General features: G+C 56.3%; 1 protein-coding gene across 10 annotated transcripts in view; it reads left to right on the top strand.

The window, feature by feature from the left end:
* Positions 1 to 11106, top strand: part of Col11a2 (collagen type XI alpha 2 chain) — a 33449-nt gene extending 22343 nt beyond the window's left edge. For all 10 annotated transcript variants that reach the window (XM_045157775.1, XM_045157778.1, XM_045157776.1 and 7 more), the window contains 30 exons: positions 14 to 67; positions 236 to 289; positions 646 to 753; positions 898 to 987; positions 1182 to 1235; positions 1439 to 1546; positions 1642 to 1749; positions 1859 to 1912; positions 1990 to 2043; positions 2242 to 2349; positions 2469 to 2522; positions 2681 to 2734; positions 3911 to 3964; positions 4389 to 4442; positions 5146 to 5253; positions 5576 to 5629; positions 5751 to 5804; positions 5914 to 5967; positions 6648 to 6701; positions 6933 to 7040; positions 7135 to 7188; positions 7286 to 7339; positions 7536 to 7643; positions 7747 to 7800; positions 7996 to 8031; positions 8206 to 8259; positions 8388 to 8655; positions 9104 to 9216; positions 9506 to 9712; positions 10072 to 11106. In XM_045157775.1, coding sequence (XP_045013710.1) covers positions 14 to 67; positions 236 to 289; positions 646 to 753; positions 898 to 987; positions 1182 to 1235; positions 1439 to 1546; positions 1642 to 1749; positions 1859 to 1912; positions 1990 to 2043; positions 2242 to 2349; positions 2469 to 2522; positions 2681 to 2734; positions 3911 to 3964; positions 4389 to 4442; positions 5146 to 5253; positions 5576 to 5629; positions 5751 to 5804; positions 5914 to 5967; positions 6648 to 6701; positions 6933 to 7040; positions 7135 to 7188; positions 7286 to 7339; positions 7536 to 7643; positions 7747 to 7800; positions 7996 to 8031; positions 8206 to 8259; positions 8388 to 8655; positions 9104 to 9216; positions 9506 to 9712; positions 10072 to 10212 — 2529 coding nt within the window. In that variant the 3' untranslated portion in view covers positions 10213 to 11106. The remainder of the gene's footprint in view (positions 1 to 13; positions 68 to 235; positions 290 to 645; positions 754 to 897; positions 988 to 1181; positions 1236 to 1438; positions 1547 to 1641; positions 1750 to 1858; positions 1913 to 1989; positions 2044 to 2241; positions 2350 to 2468; positions 2523 to 2680; positions 2735 to 3910; positions 3965 to 4388; positions 4443 to 5145; positions 5254 to 5575; positions 5630 to 5750; positions 5805 to 5913; positions 5968 to 6647; positions 6702 to 6932; positions 7041 to 7134; positions 7189 to 7285; positions 7340 to 7535; positions 7644 to 7746; positions 7801 to 7995; positions 8032 to 8205; positions 8260 to 8387; positions 8656 to 9103; positions 9217 to 9505; positions 9713 to 10071) is intronic.
* Positions 11107 to 22034: the final 10928 nt, after the last annotated feature.

The raw sequence follows: 22034 nt of genomic DNA, 5'->3' as shown, positions 1-22034 counted from the left end.
GAACCTCTTCCAGGGACCCCCGGGAAAGGATGGGTTGCCAGGACACCCGGGCCAGAGAGGAGAAGTGGTAAGTGATTCGCGGGTGTGTGGGTGGGCTGGGGCCCCTCAGATCCTCAAACTTCAGCCTCACAGGGGTTCTCCTGCTGGGCCAGCTGTCCTGCGCGTGCTCTGGGAGCCTGGGGCCACCCCATGGTCCACACCTTGCTCTGACCTCACTGCTGCCTTCCTCTCTCAGGGATTCCAAGGGAAGACTGGCCCCCCGGGCCCCCCTGGAGTGGTGGGACCTCAGGTAGGTCTATCCTCAGTTGAGAGCGCGCCTGCGGTGTGGAGTTAGGGGCTTTCCCCAGTCACACAGCCCTGCCTCGGCCTCTGTCCTGGGGCGGGGATTTGGAGCTGCCATCCCTGACCTCAGACCTGTTCTGGGGCAGTTCTCCAACAGCGACGCAAGGGGGCGCAGTCACCCCACACGGAGGGGGCCCCGGGAGGCGAACCCCGCATCTTCCTCTCCCCATACCCCAAGAGGGCCAGCAGCTTTGGGAAGGTGTGGGCGGCCGCTCTAGAGGGATATTTTGGGATAGCCGAGGTGGGCTCTGTGGACAGACAGAGGGACAAAGGGTGTGAGCCTGGGACTCTGCCTTTTCCCAGGGAACAGCAGGAGAAAGTGGTCCCATGGGGGAGAGAGGTCACCCCGGCCCCCCAGGACCTCCTGGAGAGCAAGGACTGCCTGGCACAGCTGGAAAGGAAGGGACAAAGGTCAGGGGGTCGTCGGAGGGGGCTGGGGCTGGGGCTGGGTCACTGCACTGCATGGGCCTCTGTGGATCTGAGGGACCAGCGATCTTTCTGCAAATCTCATTGAAGGGACATGGTTGTGGCTCACCGCCTCCCCTTTCCTTTTAGGGTGACCCCGGCCCCCCTGGAGCCCCAGGCAAGGATGGTCCTGCTGGCCTGCGGGGCTTCCCAGGAGAGAGAGGCCTCCCAGGCACTGCTGTGAGTGTAACCCCAAAGTTAACAGCCTGTAACACGTCACCCCACATTCCTGACACATCCTGGGTGTCACTCCCCATCTCCCCAAGCCCACTTCTTCCCCCAACCCTCCTCTTTCCCAGTGTGTCTCCTGGGGTCCAACGCCTGTGAATTCTCCCTTCTCATCTCACGTGTTGCCCCAAATCTGTGCTTCATAGGGTGGACCTGGCTTGAAGGGGAACGAAGGTCCGGCTGGCCCCCCTGGCCCTGCAGTGAGTCTGGGTCCCCTGGGGGGCAGTGGGAAGGAATAAGGAAAAGCATGGGGGGGGAAGGATTAGGGGCGGCATCTGACAGGCCGTGGGCTCAGGCCATGGGGATTGGCCAGGGTGCATCCCACTTTCAGTTCTGGGGTCCAAGGTCAGGGGTCCTGGTGTTTCCTTCCTGAGAGGGGTCTGACTCCATCTCTCTCTCCCAGGGCTCCCCTGGGGAGCGAGGTGCAGCAGGATCAGGGGGTCCCATTGGCCCCCCAGGACGCCCAGGCCCTCAGGGTCCCCCTGGAGCAGCAGGAGAGAAAGGCGTCCCTGTAAGTGTAGGGCCCGGGGAACTGCGGGGTTGGGGAGCTGTGAGCTGAGAGGCGACTGTGTTTGAGCCCATGACTCTTTGCCTTGTTTCCCACAGGGTGAGAAGGGACCTATGGGTCCCACTGGCCGCGATGGGGTGCAGGGTCCTGTGGGGCTTCCTGGTCCTGCTGGCCCCCCAGGTGTGGCTGGAGAGGATGGAGACAAGGTGAGGGAACTGACAGGTGCTTCCTGTGTCTACTCAACAGCTGCCTGGCTGGCCGAGATGGTCAGGTCTCTTATTCCCCCCCCCCCAAATTCCTTCCTGTCTTCTCCAGGGTGAAGTGGGAGATCCCGGACAGAAGGGCACCAAAGGGAACAAGGGCGAACATGTAAGTACAGCACCTTGACCTCCGACCTCCTGGTTTCTCCCCCATCCTGGCGTCTCTGACTTTCCTCTCCTCTCCAGGGGCCCCCTGGACCTCCTGGCCCCATCGGTCCCGTGGGGCAGCCTGGAGCTGCGGTGAGTGGCCTTCGGTCTCCAGGGAGGTTCAGGCAGACCTCAGTGTGTCCCAGTTCCCCCGTGCCCTTGGGGGTGGGGAACGTGGGGGGTGTTGAGCTTGGAGCTCAGCTCTTTGTGGGGCTTACGCCTGACCCATGACCTTCTCGTGTGTTTGTGTGTGTGTGTGTGTATGTGTGTGTGTGTGTTTGTCCTCGTCAGGGAGCGGATGGGGAGCCTGGAGCTCGAGGGCCCCAGGGACACTTTGGAGCCAAAGGTGATGAAGGAACAAGAGGATTCAATGGGCCCCCGGGACCCATTGGCCTACAGGTGAACTGGGGTGGGGTCAGGATGGGCCTGAGGAGGAGGAGGGGAGGGACAGAGGACTGGCTGTTCTGCTGTGGGGTGCAGGAGGTCACCGGAGTCTGCGCCATGTGTAACCCACACAGGGCTTACCTGGACCCTCTGGGGAAAAGGGAGAAACGGGAGACGTGGGTCCTATGGTGAGTATGACCCCTACTAACCTCATCCAGCCAACCCCAGCCACTCTATGCTGGCACGATGCCCACTTTCTGCCCTCCACCAGTGCAGCCCCTCCTGTCAGTGCTCATCCTTGGAGCACACTTCCCTTTCCCATCCTCATGTATCTGTTTCCCCCTAGGGACCACCAGGCCCCCCGGGACCTCGCGGCCCAGCTGGACCCAATGGTGCTGACGTGAGTGCTCTTGTCCCTTTGGAGCAATGTGGCCTGTCCCGCCTCCCTTTCTTCACACCATGACCCTCAGTCCCACCCCAGGTGTCAAGAGAAGCTCCCCCAGTCCTGGGGAGGCTGCCGCTGCGTCACCGCTGTGGCCGGGCCCTGGGGAGGCTGCCGCTGCGTCACAGCTGTGGCCGGGCCCTGGGGAGGCTGCCACTGCGTCACCGCTGTGGCCGGGCCCTGGGGAGGCTGCCACTGCGTCACAGCTGTGGCCGGGCCCTGGGGAGGCTGCCGCTGCGTCACCGCTGTGGCCGGGCCCTGGGGAGGCTGCCGCTGCGTCACAGCTGTGGCCGGGTCCTGGGGAGGCTGCTGCTGCGTCACCGCTGTGGCCGGGCCCTGGGGAGGCTGCCACTGCGTCACAGCTGTGGCCGGGCCCTGGGGAGGCTGCCACTGCGTCACAGCTGTGGCCGGGCCCTGGGGAGGCTGCCGCTGCGTCACAGCTGTGGCCGGGCCCTGGGGAGGCTGCCGCTGCGTCACCGCTGTGGCCGGGCCCTGGGGAGGCTGCCGCTGCGTCACCGCTGTGGCCGGGCCCTGGGGAGGCTGCCGCTGCGTCACCGCTGTGGCCGGGCCCTGGGGAGGCTGCCGCTGCGTCACAGCTGTGGCCGGGCCCTGGGGAGGCTGCCGCTGCGTCACCGCTGTGGCCGGGCCCTGGGGAGGCTGCCGCTGCGTCACCGCTGTGGCCGGGCCCTGGGGAGGCTGCCGCTGCGTCACAGCTGTGGCCGGGCCCTGGGGAGGCTGCCGCTGCGTCACAGCTGTGGCCGGGCCCTGGGGAGGCTGCCGCTGCGTCACCGCTGTGGCCGGGCCCTGGGGAGGCTGCCGCTGCGTCACAGCTGTGGCCGGGCCCTGGGGAGGCTGCCGCTGCGTCACAGCTGTGGCCGGGCCCTGGGGAGGCTGCCACTGCGTCACCGCTGTGGCCGGGCCCTGGGGAGGCTGCCACTGCGTCACAGCTGTGGCCGGGCCCTGGGGAGGCTGCCGCTGCGTCACCGCTGTGGCCGGGCCCTGGGGAGGCTGCCGCTGCGTCACAGCTGTGGCCGGGCCCTGGGGAGGCTGCCACTGCGTCACAGCTGTGGCCGGGCCCTCAGCCAGGCCTCTGTCTCTCCTAGGCAATAGCTTCTCTTTCTGTTCCTCTTCCAGGGCCCACAGGGTCCCCCTGGAGGTGTTGGAAACCTGGGTCCCCCTGGAGAGAAGGTAACTGGGAAATGTGTGAATGGACCAATCTCGGGGGAGGTGGGGGTTGGATGTTGTCTATTTTTAAAAATATTTTATTTATTTTTATTTATTTGAGAGAGATACAGAAATAGGCAGGTAGAGAGAGAGAGAGACAGAGAGAGAGAGAGACAGAGAGAGAGGGAGGGAGGGAGAGAGAATGGGTGCGCCAGGGCCTTAACCCTGTTAAGGGACTCCAGATGCATGTGCCCCCTTGTGCATCTGGCTTACGTGGGTCCTGGGGAATCGAACTGAGGTCCTTTGGCTTTGCAGGCAAGCGTCTTAACCGCTAAGCCATCTCTCCAGCCCAGATATTGTCTGTTTTTGTTGGTGATCCAGACCAGATTGAGATGTGGGGCATATGAGAATTTGGGAAAGGAAGGATTTTGATCTCACCTCTTCACAGGGGGAGCCTGGAGAGTCAGGATCTCCTGGGGTCCAGGGTGAGCCAGGTGTCAAGGTGGGTAACAGCTCTGAGGCTCTGCTCTTCCGTCCCCCTTTCCCCTCACCTCAGCCCCCACTTCTGTGACCACTTAGCTGGGACCATGAGTGCCCAGGAGTCTGCTGCTGCCCAGTCCCGGGGCCTGGGTGAGCCTTGCCACTATTTCCTTGGAGGGAAGAGGGGCCAGGGGCTCCCCTAGGGCCTGGCTCTCTGCTTCATTATCACTGAGGACCTGGAGGCTGAAGGTGGGGCCATATCCGGGATCTTCAAGACTTCTTTGAGGGGCTGGGAAGATGGTTCAGTGGTTACAGACACTTGTTTGCAAGGTTGCCTGGTTTGATTCCCAAGTCAGCCATGTAAAGCCTGAAGCAAAAAGTGGTGGGAATGTCTGGTGTTTGCAGTGGCAAGAGGCTCTGTATGCATACACACACACACACACACGCACGCACACACGCACACATGCACGCACGCACGGTGTGCACACATGTGCAAATGAAGAAAGTTTTCTTTTTTCTTTTTTGGTTTTCCAAGGTAGGGTCTCACTGTAGCCCAGGCTGACCTGGAATTCGCTATGTAGTCTCAGGGTGGCCTTGAACTCACGGCAATCCTCCTACCTCTGCCTCCCGAGTGCTGGATTAAAGGCATGCGCCACCACGCCTGGCAAAAGGAACAGTTTTTGAAAAGAGGCTCTGAGACCACCGTGCCTCCTCTTGTCCTCTAGGGCCCACGTGGGGAGCGCGGCGAGAAAGGAGAGTCAGGGCAGCCGGGAGAGGCTGGACCACCGGGGCCTAAAGGCCCCACAGGCGATGATGGCCCCAAAGGGAATCCTGTGAGTCTGGGGGATGGCAGGAGAGGAGCGGCGCTGGGAGTGGGAGGCCTGGGAACACTGTGTGCGTGTGCGTGTGCGTGTGCGTGCGTGTGCGCGTGGGCGCGCATGTGTCTTGGGCCGTGGGGGTGGGAGGTGCCTGAGAGGGAGGCAGTGGGAATGGGATCTCCTGAGAAGGGTGTGGAGGAAAGCGAGCGAGGCCCAGTGGTCAGTTCTCTGGGAGCGTTAGCGGGCTGCACGGGTGGGGGGTCACTGGAGACCTTCTCCCCGTTGGCTCTGGGTAGGCTGTTCAGGGAGCATGACTCTGACTCCTTCCTCTGGTCAGGGTCCCGTCGGCTTCCCTGGCGACCCCGGCCCCCCTGGAGAAGGCGGCCCTCGGGTGAGTGGCTCAGCGAAGGGAGGCGCCTTGGTGTTGGGAAGCAGGGGCTCATTGGGGTGGGTGGAGGGGTGGGAGGGGTGGGGATTGGGGGCCTTCCTCTGACCTTGCTTCACCCCTGCAGGGCCAGGATGGTGCGAAGGGTGACCGTGGAGAGGACGGCGAGCCAGGACAGCCTGTGAGCAACCAGGAGCCCCCACCCCTGAGCCCAAGCCCGCAGGCTGTCCTCCAGCCCCAAGGGTCTCTTGACTGGAGCCTACTCACCCTGTCCAATCCCTCTCTTCTAGGGATCCCCTGGTCCCACTGGGGAGAATGGACCCCCTGGACCCCTTGGCAAGCGGGTAAGCAGCATGACAGGGTGGGCTCAGGAGGGCAGGGCGGGTGGGGGGGCGGTGGCAGGAGCAGGCAGCGAGGTGCTGCTGTCTGGCTGGTCCTCGGTGAGCACAGCGGCCCCAGTGTGCTGGGTACCTTGGGTCTCTGTCCCTGGTTGGTTGGTGTGACTTTGCCAGGGGCGGTGGTAATTACAGACTATCAGAACGAGCATGGGAGAGGCCTTTCCAAGAGCCCTTGGGGCCCCAGCTGCTCAGTTGCTGGGGTGGGAGGTGGGGCCAGGAGAAGTGGCTCAGCAGCTATTACACACACACACACACACACACACACACACACACACGGTGGGGTCCTCTCCATATAGATACTTTTCTCCATATAGATATTTTTTCTTTTTTGTTTTTGAGGCGGGGTCTCGCTCTAGCCTAGGCTGTCCTGGAACTCTCTCTATAGCCCCAGAACTCAGAGATCCTCCTCCTCCTGCCTCCTAAGTGCTGGGATTAAAGGCACGCGTCGCACACCTGGCTTGACATTTTAACAATAGTGCAGCTATACCTGTCCCCACCATCTGTGAGAGGTCCTCTCTGTGTGCGTGAGTGTGCACACATGTGTGTACAAGGGGGCAGGAAGGGGCCGAGTTGAGCCTGGTGCCCCCCTGCCTCATCGTGTACCTCCTTCCTGCCCCCTTCCGCAGGGACCTGCCGGCACGACTGGTCCAGAGGGGCGGCAAGGGGAGAAGGGAGCCAAGGTGAGAGGGAGGCCGTCCTGCGTGCTAGAGCGTCCCCTCTGTCCCTGTCCTGTCTCCAGATGTCGCCCGTGTTGAGTCTCCTCCCGGGACAAGGGTTCTGTACTTGCTCCCGCCCTTGGGGTCCCTGAGGTCCGGCACCTTCTTCCCGCCTCCACCCTTCCCACCTTGGACCCCTTGCCCCCCCCCCCCCCGCCTCTGCCCTCTAGAAGAAAGTCTCTCTGTGTGTTTCAGGGGGATCCTGGTTCTGTGGGTGCCCCTGGGAAGACAGGCCCTGTGGGTCCTGCAGGCCCAGCAGGCAAGCCTGGCCCTGATGGTCTACGGGGCCTCCCAGGCTCAGTGGTAAGTCTTGACGTGGAGGGGCGGGGAGGGGGCAACAGCCATGGGAGGCGCTGTGGGGGACACTCCTGACCCTCGGGCTCTTTCCAACCTGTAGGGTCAGCAAGGCCGTCCTGGAGCCACGGGCCTGGCTGGCCCCCCGGGTCCTGTGGTGAGTAAGTGGGCACGGGATGGGGGCAGCTGACACTGGAGAAACGTGGGGTGTTGGTCCCACCTTTTCCTGAGAATGACTTCTTGTCTTCCCACAGGGACCCCCAGGGCTTCCAGGCCTCCGGGGCGATGCTGGAGCCAAAGGAGAGAAGGTGAGTGACGGGGGCAAGTGGCCAGGCAGCTCTGTCATCGGCTCTCCCTCGCAACCCAGCGGGTGCCCAGGGCCTCTGTTCTGCTAGCGCGGCCCAGGGGCCCTTACTCAGTGGGGCCTTTCCCAGCGGTGGCTCTTTCTCCAGACCCCGAGCCCCGTCCTCTCTGACTCCCTGTGACTTCCTGTTCCTCCTCTAGGGTCACCCAGGTCTCATTGGACTGATCGGGCCCACGGGAGAGCAAGGAGAGAAGGGGGACCGGGGTCTTCCTGGCCCGCAGGGCTCCCCGGGACAGAAGGGAGAGACGGTGTGTGTGGATGTGCTCTGCACTGGTCTGGGGCTAAGGGCAGGCGGGGTTCGTGCTGGGGGTGGTGGGGTGGTGAACCTGAATCAGCCTTTCCCCACCCTAGGGTATCCCCGGAGCCTCTGGCCCCATCGGTCCTGGAGGGCCCCCTGGCCTCCCTGTGAGTAACCATCTGCTCTGCTAAGTCCCCAAACCCCACCCCTGACTTCTAGTAACAGTCCCCCATTTCTGTGCGGCCTCAACTTCCCTTCTGTGGAAACCCAGGGTGTTGAGACGACTGACCTTGCCCCCGCCCCAATTCCTCTGCATCCCTCCCTTGCCCTGTGGTAAGCCTCTCTGTCCATTCGCTTCACAGGGACCTGCTGGCCCCAAAGGAGCCAAAGGAGCCACTGTGAGTGACCCCATCAGCCCTGACCTTTGCCCCAGCTGGCCTTGACCCTGCCGCTCCAGGGTGAACACACACCCACCTCCCCTCCCCTGCGAGCCCTTCGTTCTTACCAGGAGAGCAGTTTAACCCTTCTGTATACAGATCCCACACCAGCCCCCTCTCGATCTTATTTGATAGGGCCCAGCCGGACCCAAGGGAGCGAAGGGCATCCAGGGCCCTCCAGGACACCCGGTGAGTTGGGGGCAGCGGTTCCTGCTGGCTGTGGCCCTCCCTGCCTCCCTCCGTCCCTCTGTGTCCTGTCGCGGTCTCTGTGTTGTCTTCGGGCTGTTCTCACGCCCGCTCCCTCTCCCCCCACCCAGGGCCCTCCGGGAGAGGTGATCCAGCCACTGCCCATCCAGATGCCCAAGAAGACCCGCCGCTCCGTGGACGGAAGTCTCCTGGTGCAGGACGATGAGGCCATGCCCACAGGAGGTGCCCCGGGCAGTCCCGGGGGGCTGGAGGAGATCTTTGGCTCACTGGATTCGCTGCGGGAGGAGATTGAGCAGATGAGGAGGCCGACAGGGACCCAGGACAGCCCCGCCCGCACCTGCCAGGACCTGAAGCTGTGCCACCCTGAGCTGCCTGATGGTCAGTGCCAGCCTCAGGGCAGGGGACTGAGCAAGAGTGAGGCTGCTGGAGAGAGGGGGGTCTTAGGGGAGCTGCTGGGGTGGGGTGAGGGTCGAGGGGCTTGTACTGGGGGCTCGTAGTCACCTGACCTTCCGTATTGTAGGCAGTTGATACGGCCCCACCCTTGAGTACCGCTCATGACACCAGCGTCCGCGAGAGTAGATAGGCGTGCACAGATGGCAGGGCGGTCACCTCTTCCCCTCAGAGCAGCCTGGGGCTGCCACTGGGGATATGGTTGCCGGTGTCAGAGTGGGCTGGCAGGTGGTGAGGGGAACTGAGGCCGGGATGGAGGTATGGCAGGCAGCGGGTGACAAAGGCCTGGAAGCCTGCCCCAGGGCAGGCTATGGCCTTGAGGCAGAGGGCGGGGCGAGGGAAGGTGGCTCTGACCTCCCTGCCCCTCATTCGACAGGAGAGTACTGGGTGGACCCCAACCAGGGCTGCGCGCGAGATGCCTTCCGGGTGTTCTGCAACTTTACAGCAGGAGGGGAGACGTGTGTGACACCCAGGGATGACGTCACACAGGTGCGAGCTGCCTCCTGATTGCCCTTCCCTTGGCTTTGTCATGACCTGCTCAGGGACTGGTGGTGCCTGGATTTATGTGCCGATGGCCTGCCTGCCGTCCACAGTCTGTCTGCTGCCCCTTCTCTGCTCCCCCCATGCTCTTTGTTTCCTTGCCTTGAAACCCAAGTTCATTACCCCAGGTACCCCCTTCCCTCCCAGGCCCTGCCTTCTCCCCTGCGCCCCACTGTTGACCCCGGCTCCGGCATGCGTCCCAGACCCATCTGTGTCCCCCCAACTCCTGTCCTTCCAGTTCTCCTACGTGGACTCCGGGGGCTCTCCGGTGGGCGTGGTCCAGCTCACCTTCCTGCGGCTGCTCAGCGTCTCTGCCCACCAAGACGTCTCCTATCCATGCTCCGGAGTGGCTCGGGATGGGCCCCTGAGACTCCGGGGGGCCAACGAAGATGAGCTGAGCCCAGAGACCAGCCCCTATGTCAAGGAATTCAAAAGTGGCTGTCAGGTGCGGACCCAGAAAGCTGGTGGGTGGCAGGTCCCAGCCTCAGACCGGGAGCAGGCAGAGGAACCCGTGGGCAGGGTCACTGAAGTCAACAGGGAGGCGTCCTGCTTCGTGGTCAGACGTGCTCACAAAGGTGGGAGAAGATTTAAGTGAGCCATCCAGGTGGGTTCACATGAGTGGGCACACGGTGCTCGGATGCCCAGCAGGCCACACGGGTGCAGACGCGCTCATGGGCACACTGACCCCCCCAGTGCATACATCGGCGTCTGAGTCAAGATGCTCAGGGAGGGGCAGGCTTGGGCTGAGCTGTGGGACCCACAGGCAGTTCTCACTGTGCTCACCTCGCCCGTTTGTCCTTCAAGACCCAGCAAGGCCGGACGGTGCTGGAGGTGCGCACTCCTGTCCTGGAGCAGCTGCCGGTGCTGGATGCCTCCTTCTCAGACCTGGGGGCCCCTCCGAGGAGGGGAGGGGTGCTGCTGGGACCTGTCTGCTTCATGGGCTAGGACTTTCTCTGACGCTGTCTGTCAGATCCAGCCCCATCGGGAGTCACACAGCCTTGGCTCCACACCACCTCCCACAAGGGCCTGCCACCATCCGGGGGCCTTGGGCCAGGGCACCGTGAGCCCCAAGTCAGGGGCAGTGGGGAGGGTGAGTCGGGGTGCCACTGGGACAGTCCAGGGGAGGGGTATCATCTGGACTCCAGCCCTCCCACCTGGAGCCCGTGACCTATTAGAGAGCGGAGACCCTTATTTAAAAACACTTCCCAATCACCCCAAACAAGAGGAAGACAAAGGACACTGTGTATTTTGTATTTAAAAAAGGAATTATATTAATTATTTAAAGAGCGGAGAACAAAACGAAGAAAATAACAGCCCAGCAGGTGTTGGGGACTGGTGCTGCAAGGGTGGGCTCGGGCACCCATCCTCACCTCAGGGTTTTCCTCAGTGCCCGTGGGTGTGATTTCTGCGCTCAACCCCACTTCTGGGCCCCCTCCTGGAGCGCTCACTGAGCCTGCGGGATACACAGTCTCCTTTCCTCAGGGCTCCAGCTGTCTCCCCAGCTGGGCTTTCTCACCCCCTGCCTGCGGTTCTAACCCTGGTCCGGGCCTGGGGTGGGCGGGACTACCTGCCACTTGGGGATCAGGCTCCGCCCCCCCGGGGGAAGTGGACCAGAGGGGCTGTGCAGGGCCTGCATTGAGCAGATGTTGAAATAACTGAAGTTCTTCCACGTGACTGGAAAATCATTGTGACTCTGAGCGCCCCTGGGCATCTCGTTGCCTTCCTGGACACATTAGTCCAGATTCTGCAATGAAAGGGTTAATGTCTAGCCTATGGCCTCCTAGGAGTTGCCAGAGTTCATTCTGACTGACGGTTAAACAATGTGATCTCCTCGTGGGCGATGGTGGTACCAGTGTGCTTATTTCAATGTCCAAGCTCCAGCCAGCGCTCCTGTCCCCAGCGAGAGCCAGCTTAACCCTTCTCCCCTGAGGGTCGGCCAGCTGGGTGGCAAGGACACGGATGCCCCAGCGACATAGAGAGGCTCCCGAGTATCCTCCGGCCCCAGGTTCTGACCTAGTCCAGGGCTGTTGTGGATGTGAGCCTGCCCTTGCTTTCCCCCAAAATACACCTGCTCCAAGTTCCCTAGGGCTAGCCGGAGACTCCAGCCTTCAATGGCTCAGTCTAAACTCCCTGCAAACGGGGAGACTGAGTCCACTTCCAAGTTACTTACAGACCTGCTCCTCTGTTCACTGCGTCCTCCACCCCTGGGCTTGGGGCCAGGCCACATGTAACTGCGTCTCCTGAGGGCTTGTGCGTGTGGACCCCAGGCCCTCCCGTCGAGCACTGCACCATCTCTTCCCTTCCCAAGCCGCCCCTCTCCAAGCTCGTCTAGCAGCCCAGGTCTCTGCTCAGGTGTCCCTGCTCGGCCGGGCATTCCCAGTGGGCCTCCCTCCCCTTCTGGGGCGTCTCATCCTCATGCACCACCGCTTGCTCACGGCACCGGGCCTGGCAGCAGCTGACACTCACTCCAGGGCCTCGTCCCAACAAGGAGGAATGGAGGTGGCGCGGCCACCCGTGACGGCGTGCGCGTCCCAGTCTGGCTCCACATCTGCTCGCTTCAGAGAGGGTGGGGTAGATGCAGCTGGTGTGCACCCCAAGTCCCACCCTGGTACCACTTAGATGCCCGTGTTGTGAAAGAGAAAACCTGGGACATTGTATCCCAAACTTGGGCCATTCTTGATTCCAGGAAGCTAATCTGCGGACATCAAGAGGCCCAGCCTTACCTGGGTGAGTGGGCAGGAGCCCTAGCAATATGAAGACTCCAGTGTCGCTGGAAACCAGGGCAGGTGGGCGCAGCCCCACCCCAGCCCCTGGGCTCCACAGTTCATTACTCCTCCCTGCCTCTGCTGCACCTGCAGTCCGGCCCCTCAGTTTACTAAACCTTTAGTTACTTACCTTGTGGTGGTGACGCAATTACCTGACAGGAAGAGATGTAAAGGAGGAAGGGCTTGTTTCAGTTTACAGTTCAAAGGACCCAGGTTCGATTCCCCAGGACCCACGTAAGCCAGATGCACAAGATGACACATGTGTCTGGAGTTCGTTTGTAGTGGCTGGTGGCCCTGGTGCACCCATTCTCTATCTGCCCCTCTCTCTGTCTGCTTCTTTCTCTCTCTCAAATAAATAAATAAATAAAATCAGTTTACAGTTCAAGGGGCTACAGACCACCATGGCAGCAGGAGTGAGGCAGCTGGTCATGTGTCCCCTGTCAGGAAGCAGAGAAAAGAATGCTGGTCCTCAGGCGGACCTCGCATTGTCTTCGATCCAGGACCCCGGCCCATGGAATGGTGCATTCAACAGTTAGGGTGGGTCTTCTCAACCTAATCTAGAAGCTGACTTATAGACCTGCACAGAGATTTGCCTCCTAGGCGATTCTAGGCAAGCAGCTTGACCGCTGGGCCGTCTCTCCAGCCCTCCTAGGTTATTCTAGATCTTGCAAAATTGGCAGTATTTGCCATTGAAAGTCTACCCCTTGTTAAATTGTCACCCAAACTTATTAATTTTACAATATTTTTATTTTCAAGCAAAAGAGATGAGAGAATGAATGAACCTGGGCAGGCCAGGGCCTCCAGCTGCTGCAAATGGGCTCCATGTGCATGTGCCACTGTGCATCCGGCTTCTATGTGGTACTGGGGAACCAAACCTGGGCCCTTAGGCTTTGTAGGAAAGCCCTTAACTACTGAGCCATCTCTGTAGCCCTCGAACTTACTATTTTTTTTTTTTTTTCAAGGTAGGGTCTTGCTGTAGCGCAGGCGAATCTGGAATTCATTGTGTCCTCTCAGGCTGGCCTCACATTCAGAGCAATCCTCCTACATGTGCTTCCCAGGTTCTGGGATTAAAGGCATGCACCACCATGCCTGGATACTTAACTTTCAAGCTTCATCTTCCACCACTTGTCCCAATAGACTCATGGCCATCTCATGATGCATGCAGTCAATCTAACTTCAGAAGTCTCCATAGTCTTTTCACAGTCCCAGCACTGTTCAAAAGTCCAAGTACCAAGCCTCTTCAGAGATCCAGGCACTTGTGTGAGTCTCTGTGACATGAAAAACAAAATGGTTACAGGCTTGCAACACACACTGGTAGAGAGTAAACACATTCAGAAAGAGATCAGTGAGATGGGCTTGGTGGCACACACCTTTAATCCCAGCACTCGGGAGGCAGAGGTAGGAGGATCACTGTGAGTTCGAGGCCACTCTGACACTACATAGTGAATTCCATGTCAGCTTGGGCTACAGTGAGACCCTACCTTGAAAAACAAAAACACACACAGAGGAATGGGTCACGTGTTATAGTGCACACCTTTAATCCCAGTAGTACATAGTGTGATGTAGCAGGATTGCCATGAGTTTCATGGCCAGCCTGGGCTACAGAGTGAGTTCTAGATCTATCTAGATGAGAGATCCTACCTCAAAAATTCCAAACACAAAGTAGGGGCATAGTGAGAGAAGATTAAATCAAAGCGAGACTGAAGCCCGGAGGGAAAACACCAAAGCCTGCGGCTCCCTGCCGCTCTTGGGCCGGCTCCGCTTTGTGCCCGCTCTGTTCTTGGTGGACGGGCATCCCATGGTGCTAGCGTCTCCGGTGTTCTGGGGTTCCACTGCAACTTAGGTTACTCCTTCACTGCTGCAGACAGTGACCTCTCAGGGACTCCTTGAAGGGACCCCACCCCTGCCACACATTGCCCAGCTTCAAGAGCTCTGTGGACCCTTGGTGCAAGACTCCATGGCACCCTCAGTGTTGCGTCTCTCATACCTACAAAACCAGAACCGTAGTGACAATGCTGCCAAGTTCTGCTGTCACTTCAGGATGGTCCCTGCCCTCCTTGGACCACAGTTTGCTTGGCCTTTGTGGATGGCCGTGGGGTAACACTTTCCTAGGTTGTGTTGAGCAGGGAACCTCTTCAGTAGCATTTTCCATTAGGCTCTCTTCTTTAAAATAAATTTACACAGATGGAACCTTCAATGAGTGGGTCATTATCCTCAGGACACGTTTCCTGTTGTCCCAGTGTAGGTAGGGAGCTAGGGGTCTCTTTAATGCTAATTTAAAAAAACAACAACAATCATAGCTTATTTCAAATCTATTTTGTCTGTAATTTGTTTTTTTCCAAGGTAGGGTCTGGTTCTAGCCCAGGCGGACCTGGAATTCACTATGTAGTTTCAGGCTGGCCTTGAACTCACAACAATCCTACTACCTCTATCTCTGCAGTGCTGGGATTAAAGGTGTGTGCCACCATGCCGGGTTTGTCTGTATTTTTTTTTTTTTTTGAGGTAGGGTCTCATTCTGGCCTAGGCTGACCTGGAATTCACCATGTAGTCTCAGGGTGGCCTCGAACTCACAGCAATCCTCCTACCTCTGCCTCCTGAGTGCTGGGATTAAAGGCATGCACCACCACGCCCAGCTTGTCTGTAATTTCAAATGCATTTTGTTTCTCACCCAACTGCACGTTTCATATCTTTCTGCTCCACATGTTGCTCTCTCTTACTGAGGGGGCAGTAATTATGATACAGCCTGAATGCTACCCTGTTTTGTATTTCCTCTACTAAAAAAAAAATAAGTCCATTTCTTTTTAATTTAACCTCACTCAAGTTCTCAGGACACAGGCAGAATACAGTCAGATTCATTGCTAGAATAAAACATGAATGGGTCTGGATGTGATGGTGCATATTTTTAGTCCTAGCATTTGTGTGTGGGGGGGGCAGAGGTAGGAGAATTGCTTATGAATTCAAGGCAAGCTTGGAGCTATAGAGTAAGTTCCAGGTTAGCTTGGGCTAAAGAGAGACCCTAAACAACAACAACATGGGCTGGAGAGATAACTTAGCAGTTAAGGCTCTTGCCTGCAAAGCCAAAGGCCCCAGGTTCAATTGCCCAGTACCCACATAAGCCAGCTGCACAAAGTGATGCATGCATCTAGAGTTTGTTTGCAGTGGCTACAGGCCATGCTAGCCCATTCTGTCTATCTAATAAATAAATAAAATATTTAAAAAACACATGAATAGGCTGAGCATGGTGGTGCATCCCTTTAATCCGAGCACTTGGGAGGCAGAGGTAGGAGGATTGCTGTGAGTTCAGGCCAACCTGGGACTACAGAGTGTTCTAGATCAGCCTGGGATAGAGTGAGACCCTACCTGTAACCCAACACAAAAAAGGACAAACCATGTATTAGAAAGCACCCAACCAAGAACAGCTTTTGGGAAAAAGGGTTTATTTTGGCTTACAGGCTCAAAAGGGAAGCTCTACGATGGCAGGGAAATTGATGGCATGAGTAGAGGGTGGACATCATCCTCTGGGCAACATCAGGTGGACTACAGGAACAGGAGAGTGTGCCAACCACTGGCAAGGGAGGAGCACTGGCAATAACACACATAAGCCCTCCCCCAACAATACACAGCCACCAGGAGGCCTTAATCCCCAAATCTCCATCTGCTGGGAACCCAGCATTCAGAACACCTGAGTTTATGGGGGTCACCTGAATCAAACCACCACACCATGGAATGGGCTTTAGGCTAGTTCCTGATAGATCTCTTACTCTCTTCTGAACTCTTATTAACCAGATCTCTACTATCCACATTTCTTTCAGCAGTCTTGTCTTTCAAACTCCTGCCAGAATGGACCATTCTCTCTACTTGCACCACGTGGAGACTTTTCTAACCCAAAGGTTCAAACTGTTCCATATTCCTTTCATAAACCATTTACAAAGGTCCAAGAACCACATAGTTTTGCCATAATAGCAACCCCACTTCTGGTACCAATTTCCTGTATTAGTGACTTTTTCTGTTGTTGTGGTAAAACACCTGACAAGAAGCAACTTAAGGGTCTGGAGATATGGCTTTGCAGTTAAGGCATTTGTCTGCAAAGCTGAAGGGCCATGGTTCAATTCCCCAGGACCCAGGTAGGGCAGATGGACAAGGTGGCGCATGTGTCTGGAGTTCATTTGCAGTGGCTGGAGGCCCTGGCACACCCATTCTCTCTCTCACTCTGTGTCTGCTTCTTTCTCTCTTGTGCTCTCTCAAATAAATAAATAAATAATATATATTTTTAAAAGAAGCAACTTAAGGAGGACGGCTTATTTCAGCTCACAGTTAGAGGAGACAGTGCATCACGCCAGGGGAGGCATGGGTGCAGGAGCTGGAGGCAGCTGTTCACATTCAGTCCACTGTGAGGAGGCAGAGTGATGAGTGCTGCTGCTCAGCCCATGGAATGAACTGTCCACATTGAAAGTGGGGCTTTCCCCCTAATTAACCTTGTCTGGAAACTCCCTCACAAACATACCCAGAGATTTGTCTCCTAGGTGACTTCTAGATCCTGTCAAGTTGACAATATTAACCACCATGCCATTGCTTCTCCATCTTCATCCACTGAGCCTGCATTTTCTGTCCTCCAAACCATAAGGAGGCTGAGTGGAGGCACACTCACCTCATCTACTTTTTTTTTTTTTTTTTTTTTTTGAGGTAGGGTTTCACTCTAGCTCAGGCTGACCTGGCATTCACTATGTAGTCTAAGGGTGGCCTCGAACTCATGGCAATCCTCCTACCTCTGCCTCCCTAGTGCTGGGATTAAAGGTGTGCGCCACCATGTCCGGCCCCACATCTACTGAGTCGTGGATGAGTGGACGGAGTTCTGGGATCCCCCACATCTTTGTACATAGATTATCTTGTCCTGAAGGCTCACTCCCTCCTTCCTCCTGCGCAGGCATCAGATCAAGACAACACAGACTTAGAGGGACACTCTTACCCTTCCTGCCACACCCACTCTCTGCCAAGCTGGCCCACAGCTGTGGTTTCTCTGGTGCCAAACCACAAAGGTCACCCCCAGAGCACAAAGGGCCATGTGCCACCAAGGTCACTTTTGGTCAGATTCTTTGGACTCAGAGTGCTTTTCTCCATGGAAACAAAGCTGCACAGTCACTCAAATAACATTTACATGTGGCTGTGAGGTCCTCAGGCCAACCCACAACAGCCTATTTAATCACTGCCAACCAACCCCTTATGACAGTTCATGAGCAGCTCTGTGCCAAGTGGCAGGCGGACGGCAGGATCATAGCCTCTTTTTGCAGCTGGCTTCTCCTTCCCATCCAGACAGCGAGGGACTGGCTGTCAGACACAGAAAGGCAGAGAGGTCCTGAGGCTCATATGCGGCCTCTTGGAAGTTTGGCATGAGGCGCTGGCAGTGGCTCTGATGGCTTGAGGAAAACACAAGACTTCTAGGCGGGGTGGGAGGAGATGAAGGAGATACAGGACAAGAAAGGAGTCTGAGAGGCAAAGGCTTTGGGGACCTACTTTGGGCTTGACTGGGGACAGAAAATATACAAACTTCTGCTGGAGGCCCAAGGTTGAAAAGTTTTCACTGCCTCTCTGAGTTTATCATGGATACCCAAATAAGAGTTATCCATTGATGGCACCGGAACAAGTGGCAGGATGGAACTGTGGGCCTCAATTGGTGCAGGGTCTGTCGGGGTCAGGGACACAGTCCCGTAGCCACGGCCCTGTGGTGGTCAGGAGAGGGCTGGCAGCGAAGAGGGGAGGGAGATTGCAGAGGGAAGACCTCTGAGCCACCACACGCCTGCAGCTGCCTCTCAGCTTCGGGTTTCTATTTTTAGCATTACTGATTTATGTTTTGTATTTTTTTTTTTTTTTAATCCTTCTCCAAGGTAGGGTCTCACTCCAGCTCAGGCTGACCTGGAACTCATTCAGTAGCCCCAGGCTGGCCTTTTATCTCAGCCTCCTCAGTGCTGAGACTAAAGGTGTACACCACCGCCCTTAGCATTAACTGATTTCTAATTAAAAAATAAATCTTACTTGGGAGGCAGAGGTAGGAGAATCACCGTGAGTTCGCGGCCACCCTGAGACTACATAGTGAATTCCAGGTCAGCCTGGGCCAGAGTGAGACCCTACCTCAAAAAAAAAAAAAAAAAAAAAAAAAAAATCAAGAAAAAATAAATCTTGGGTCAGGTGTGGTGGTCTATGCCTTTAATCCCAGTACTGAGGAGGCAGAGGTAGGAAGACCACAATGATCATGTTCGAGGCCACCCCGAGACTACATAGTGAATTTCCAGGTCAGCTTGGGCCAGAGTGAAACCCTCTTCAGAAAACCGCCCCCAAAAACTGGGCGTGGTGGTGTATGCCTCTAATCCTAGCACTTGGTAGGCAGAGGTAGGAGGATCACCATGAGTTTGAGGCCACTCTGAGATTATAGAGTGAATTTTAGGTCAGCCTGAGCTAGAGTGAGACCCTATCTTGAAAACAAAGCAAAACAAAACAAAAATATTGGATTGGAGAGATGGCTTAGCAGTTAGGGTGTTTTCCTGCAAAGCCAAAGGACCCAGGTTGAATTCCCCAGTACCCACCTAAAGCCGGATGCACAAGGTGGCACATGCATCTGGAACTCATTTTCCGTGGCTAGAGGCCCTGGCATGCCCATTTCTCCCAATCTATCTCTTTCTCTCTCTGACTGTTTCTCTTAAATAAATAAATACATAAAAATAAATCTTGCCAGGTGTGGTGGTGCATACCTTTAATCCCAGCACTTGGGAGGCAGAGGTAGGAAGATTGCTGTGAGTTTGAGGCCAGTTTGAGACTACGTAGTGAATTCCAGGTCTGCCTGGGCTAGAGCAAGACCCTACCTCAATGCTGTCCCCCACCCAAAAATAGAGTAGATAAATCTTGTAAAGCAGGTGTGTTGGTGCATGTCTGTACTTTCAGGACTTGATTGAGGCTGAGGCAGGAGGATATCTGTGAAGCCTGGGCTTCAGTGTGAGATCCTGTCTCACACAAATAGTAAAAGTGGAAAATAAGCATCAATTTGTAAAGTGTGCACATGGTCAGTGTCCTGGAAACACTGCACATCTCAAAGGCCGGGGGCTCCCCTTGGCCCTGCTGCATGCTGGACTAGTCGTCTTGAATGAGCCAGGTTGGGTGGCGGAGAGGAGAGGGAAGGGTGGTGGGAACAAGGCTCAGACAGCCTCAGAAGGAAGTTCTTTGCAGCCGGGTGGACCCAGGAGCTTGGTGGAGCTGAATCTTTGGGGACACACACACCAACTCCCGGCCAGTGGCACAGACTTCTGGGAGCCCTGTCATTAGGAGGGAGCAGATGTCAGTCCTGGGTGCTAGCGAGGGGCCTTCTGCTATCTTTTCTCTCTTTCTCTTTCTCCAGGGCAGTCTCCTGGACAGCAATGGTGGCAGCTGACTGCCCGTTGCCCTGGTCTTCGAATGAAGACCAGGGACACCTCGGAGCTGCCTGGATGCGGGAATGAAGTGACTCGCAGCCTCCGCTTTGCCAGCTCCACCTCCGTTAGTGACATCTGACTTCCTGAGAAACACAGGGCTTCCCCAGGAACAGCACACGAGGGTCCACCTGGGTATTCTGGAAGCTCTGTCAAAGTCACGGCCCAGACCTCACCACCTCACGGGTGAAGGGCTCAGACGCCTCGGAGCCTCAGGAGAGTGTGGGCCAGGGTGACATCCCATGACGCGTTCACTTCTCTCCGGAGAGCAAGCAGAGGGCAGTTCTCACGAAGGAGGTTTACTTCCTGCCCTGGGGCTGTGCGAGTTCTTATTTCTTGGCCAAGGTCTTATTCTGTAGCCCAGGTTGGTTTTAATAAAAGATCCTCTTGGCCCAGCTTCTGAAGTGTTGAGGTTACAGGTGTGAGTCACCTGCCTAGCTTTTTTTTTTTTTTCCAGATAGGGTCTCTGTCTAGCTCAGGCTGACCTGGAATCCACCATGTAGTCTCAGGGTAGGCTCAAACTCTTGGCGATTCTCCTACCTCTGCCTCCTGAGTGCTGGGATTAAAGGCGTGCGCCACCACGCTTGGCCCTAGCTTGGAATTCCTAGCGTGTCTTAGTGAGGGAGAGCATTGGGACGGGCCAGAGAATGGGCACACCGGGACTTCTAGATGCTTGTGCCCCTTTGTGCATCCGGCTTTATGTGGGTCCTGGGGCATTGAACCCAGTCCAGTGAGCTCTGCAGGCAAGCTGCTTTCACCACTGCGCCGCCTCTCCAGCCCCCGACAAGATGTTCTAACTACAGTGTCAAGTGTCACCAGACACGACCACTGCAACAGACCTAGAAGGGAGGAAGTGGAGCTGTTTGCTTTGGCTTTTGGGCCCGGCTCTTTGAATCTGGAGCATGAATCAAACATGGCATTTTGAGCTGGTTGTTTTTAAAAAATTTATTTATTTGAGAGAGCAAGAGAGAGAAACAGGGAGAGAGAGAATGGGCACACCAGGGCCTCCAGCCACTGCAAACGAGCTCTAGATGCATGCGCCCCCTTGTGCATCTTCTTAAGTGGGACCTGGGGAATCAAACTGTGGTCCTTTGGCTTCTCAGGCAAATGCCTTAACCTCTCAGCCATCCCTCCAGCCCTTGGAATGCTGGCATTTGTCTCTTTTCTTGTTGCTGGGACAAAAGACTTGAGAAGAAGCAGCTTAAGGAGGAAGAGTTCATTCTGGCTCACAACTCGGGGGGCACGGTTCAGTACGGGGTGGGGGAAGGTGGCAGGTCACGTGTCCCATCACCTCTACTTCAGGAAACAGCGCACAGGAAGTGGGGCAGGTCTGTAAAACTCAGAGGCTCACCCCAGTGGCCCACTTGTTGAGCAAAGCTCCGTCTTCTGAAGGTTCCACAGCCTTCCCCCAAATCACTGTCCTCTGGGGACCAAGTGTTCACCCCCGGCGCCAGTGGGGCGCCTTCATGCAGCAGCCGAGGGCCTGGCATGGCCTTGCTGTCAGAATCGCAGGGCTTGTTGGTGCTCACAGCTTGTGTAGATTTTATGTTTTATTTATTCATGTTGTTTATTTAAAATACTTTTTTATTTTATTTATATACGAGAGAGAGAGACAGATCATGTAGCCACTGCAAACGAGCTCCAGAAGCATGTGACATCTTGTGCATCTGGCTTATGTGGGTTCTGGGGAATTGAACCTGGTCCTTTGGCTTTGCAGGTGAGTGCCTTATCTGCTAAGCTATTTTTCCTTTTCCAGCCCCTTATTTGTGTTGGGTTTTCAAGGTAGGGTCTTGCTTTGGCCCAGGCTTACCTGGAATTCACTATAATCTCAGGCTGGAACTTGCTGATGTGTCTATTATGCCATTTGGGATTCTGTCCCAAGAGCTAATGATGCCTGACCAGTCACTTGATCCACATTGGCCTGGCTTCTCAGCTGGTTTCATCTTTCCCCTAATTCTCTAGCACTCTCTTTCAGACAGCCTGATAAAAAATCCACTCAGAAAGCCTTTTTATTGTTTGTTTGTTTGGTTTTCGAGGTAGGGTCTCACTCCAGTCCAGGCTAATAAGGAATTCACTATGTAGTCTCAGGGGGCCCTCAAACTCATGGTGATCCTCCTATCTCTGCCTCCCAAGTGCTGGGATTAAAAGCATGTGCCACCATGCCTGACTTGGTTTTATTTCTTCTGCCTCTTTTTAAAATTTATTTGAAAGAGAGAGAATAGAAATGTCATGGCCTCTAGACTCTGCAAATAACTCTATACGCATGTGCCACCTTGTATATTTTGCTTTTTGTGGGTACTGGAGAATTGAACCTGGGTCCTTTGCCTTTGCTGGCAAGTGCCTTAACTGCTAAGCTCTCTCTGGCCCCTCACTCTGTGCGTGTGTGTGTGTGTGTGTGTGTGTGTGTGTGTGTGTGTATTTTTTTTTCAAGGTAGGGTCTCACTCTAGCCCACGGTGACATGGAATTCACAATGTAATCTTAGGGTGGCCTTGAACTCATGGAGATCCTTCTACTTCTGCCTCCCAAGTGTTGGGATTAAAGGCGTGC

This window comes from Jaculus jaculus, chromosome 8, assembly GCF_020740685.1.
Source record: "Jaculus jaculus isolate mJacJac1 chromosome 8, mJacJac1.mat.Y.cur, whole genome shotgun sequence".
NCBI lineage: Eukaryota > Metazoa > Chordata > Mammalia > Rodentia > Dipodidae > Jaculus > Jaculus jaculus.
This window is presented reverse-complemented; position numbering and strand designations above follow the sequence as displayed.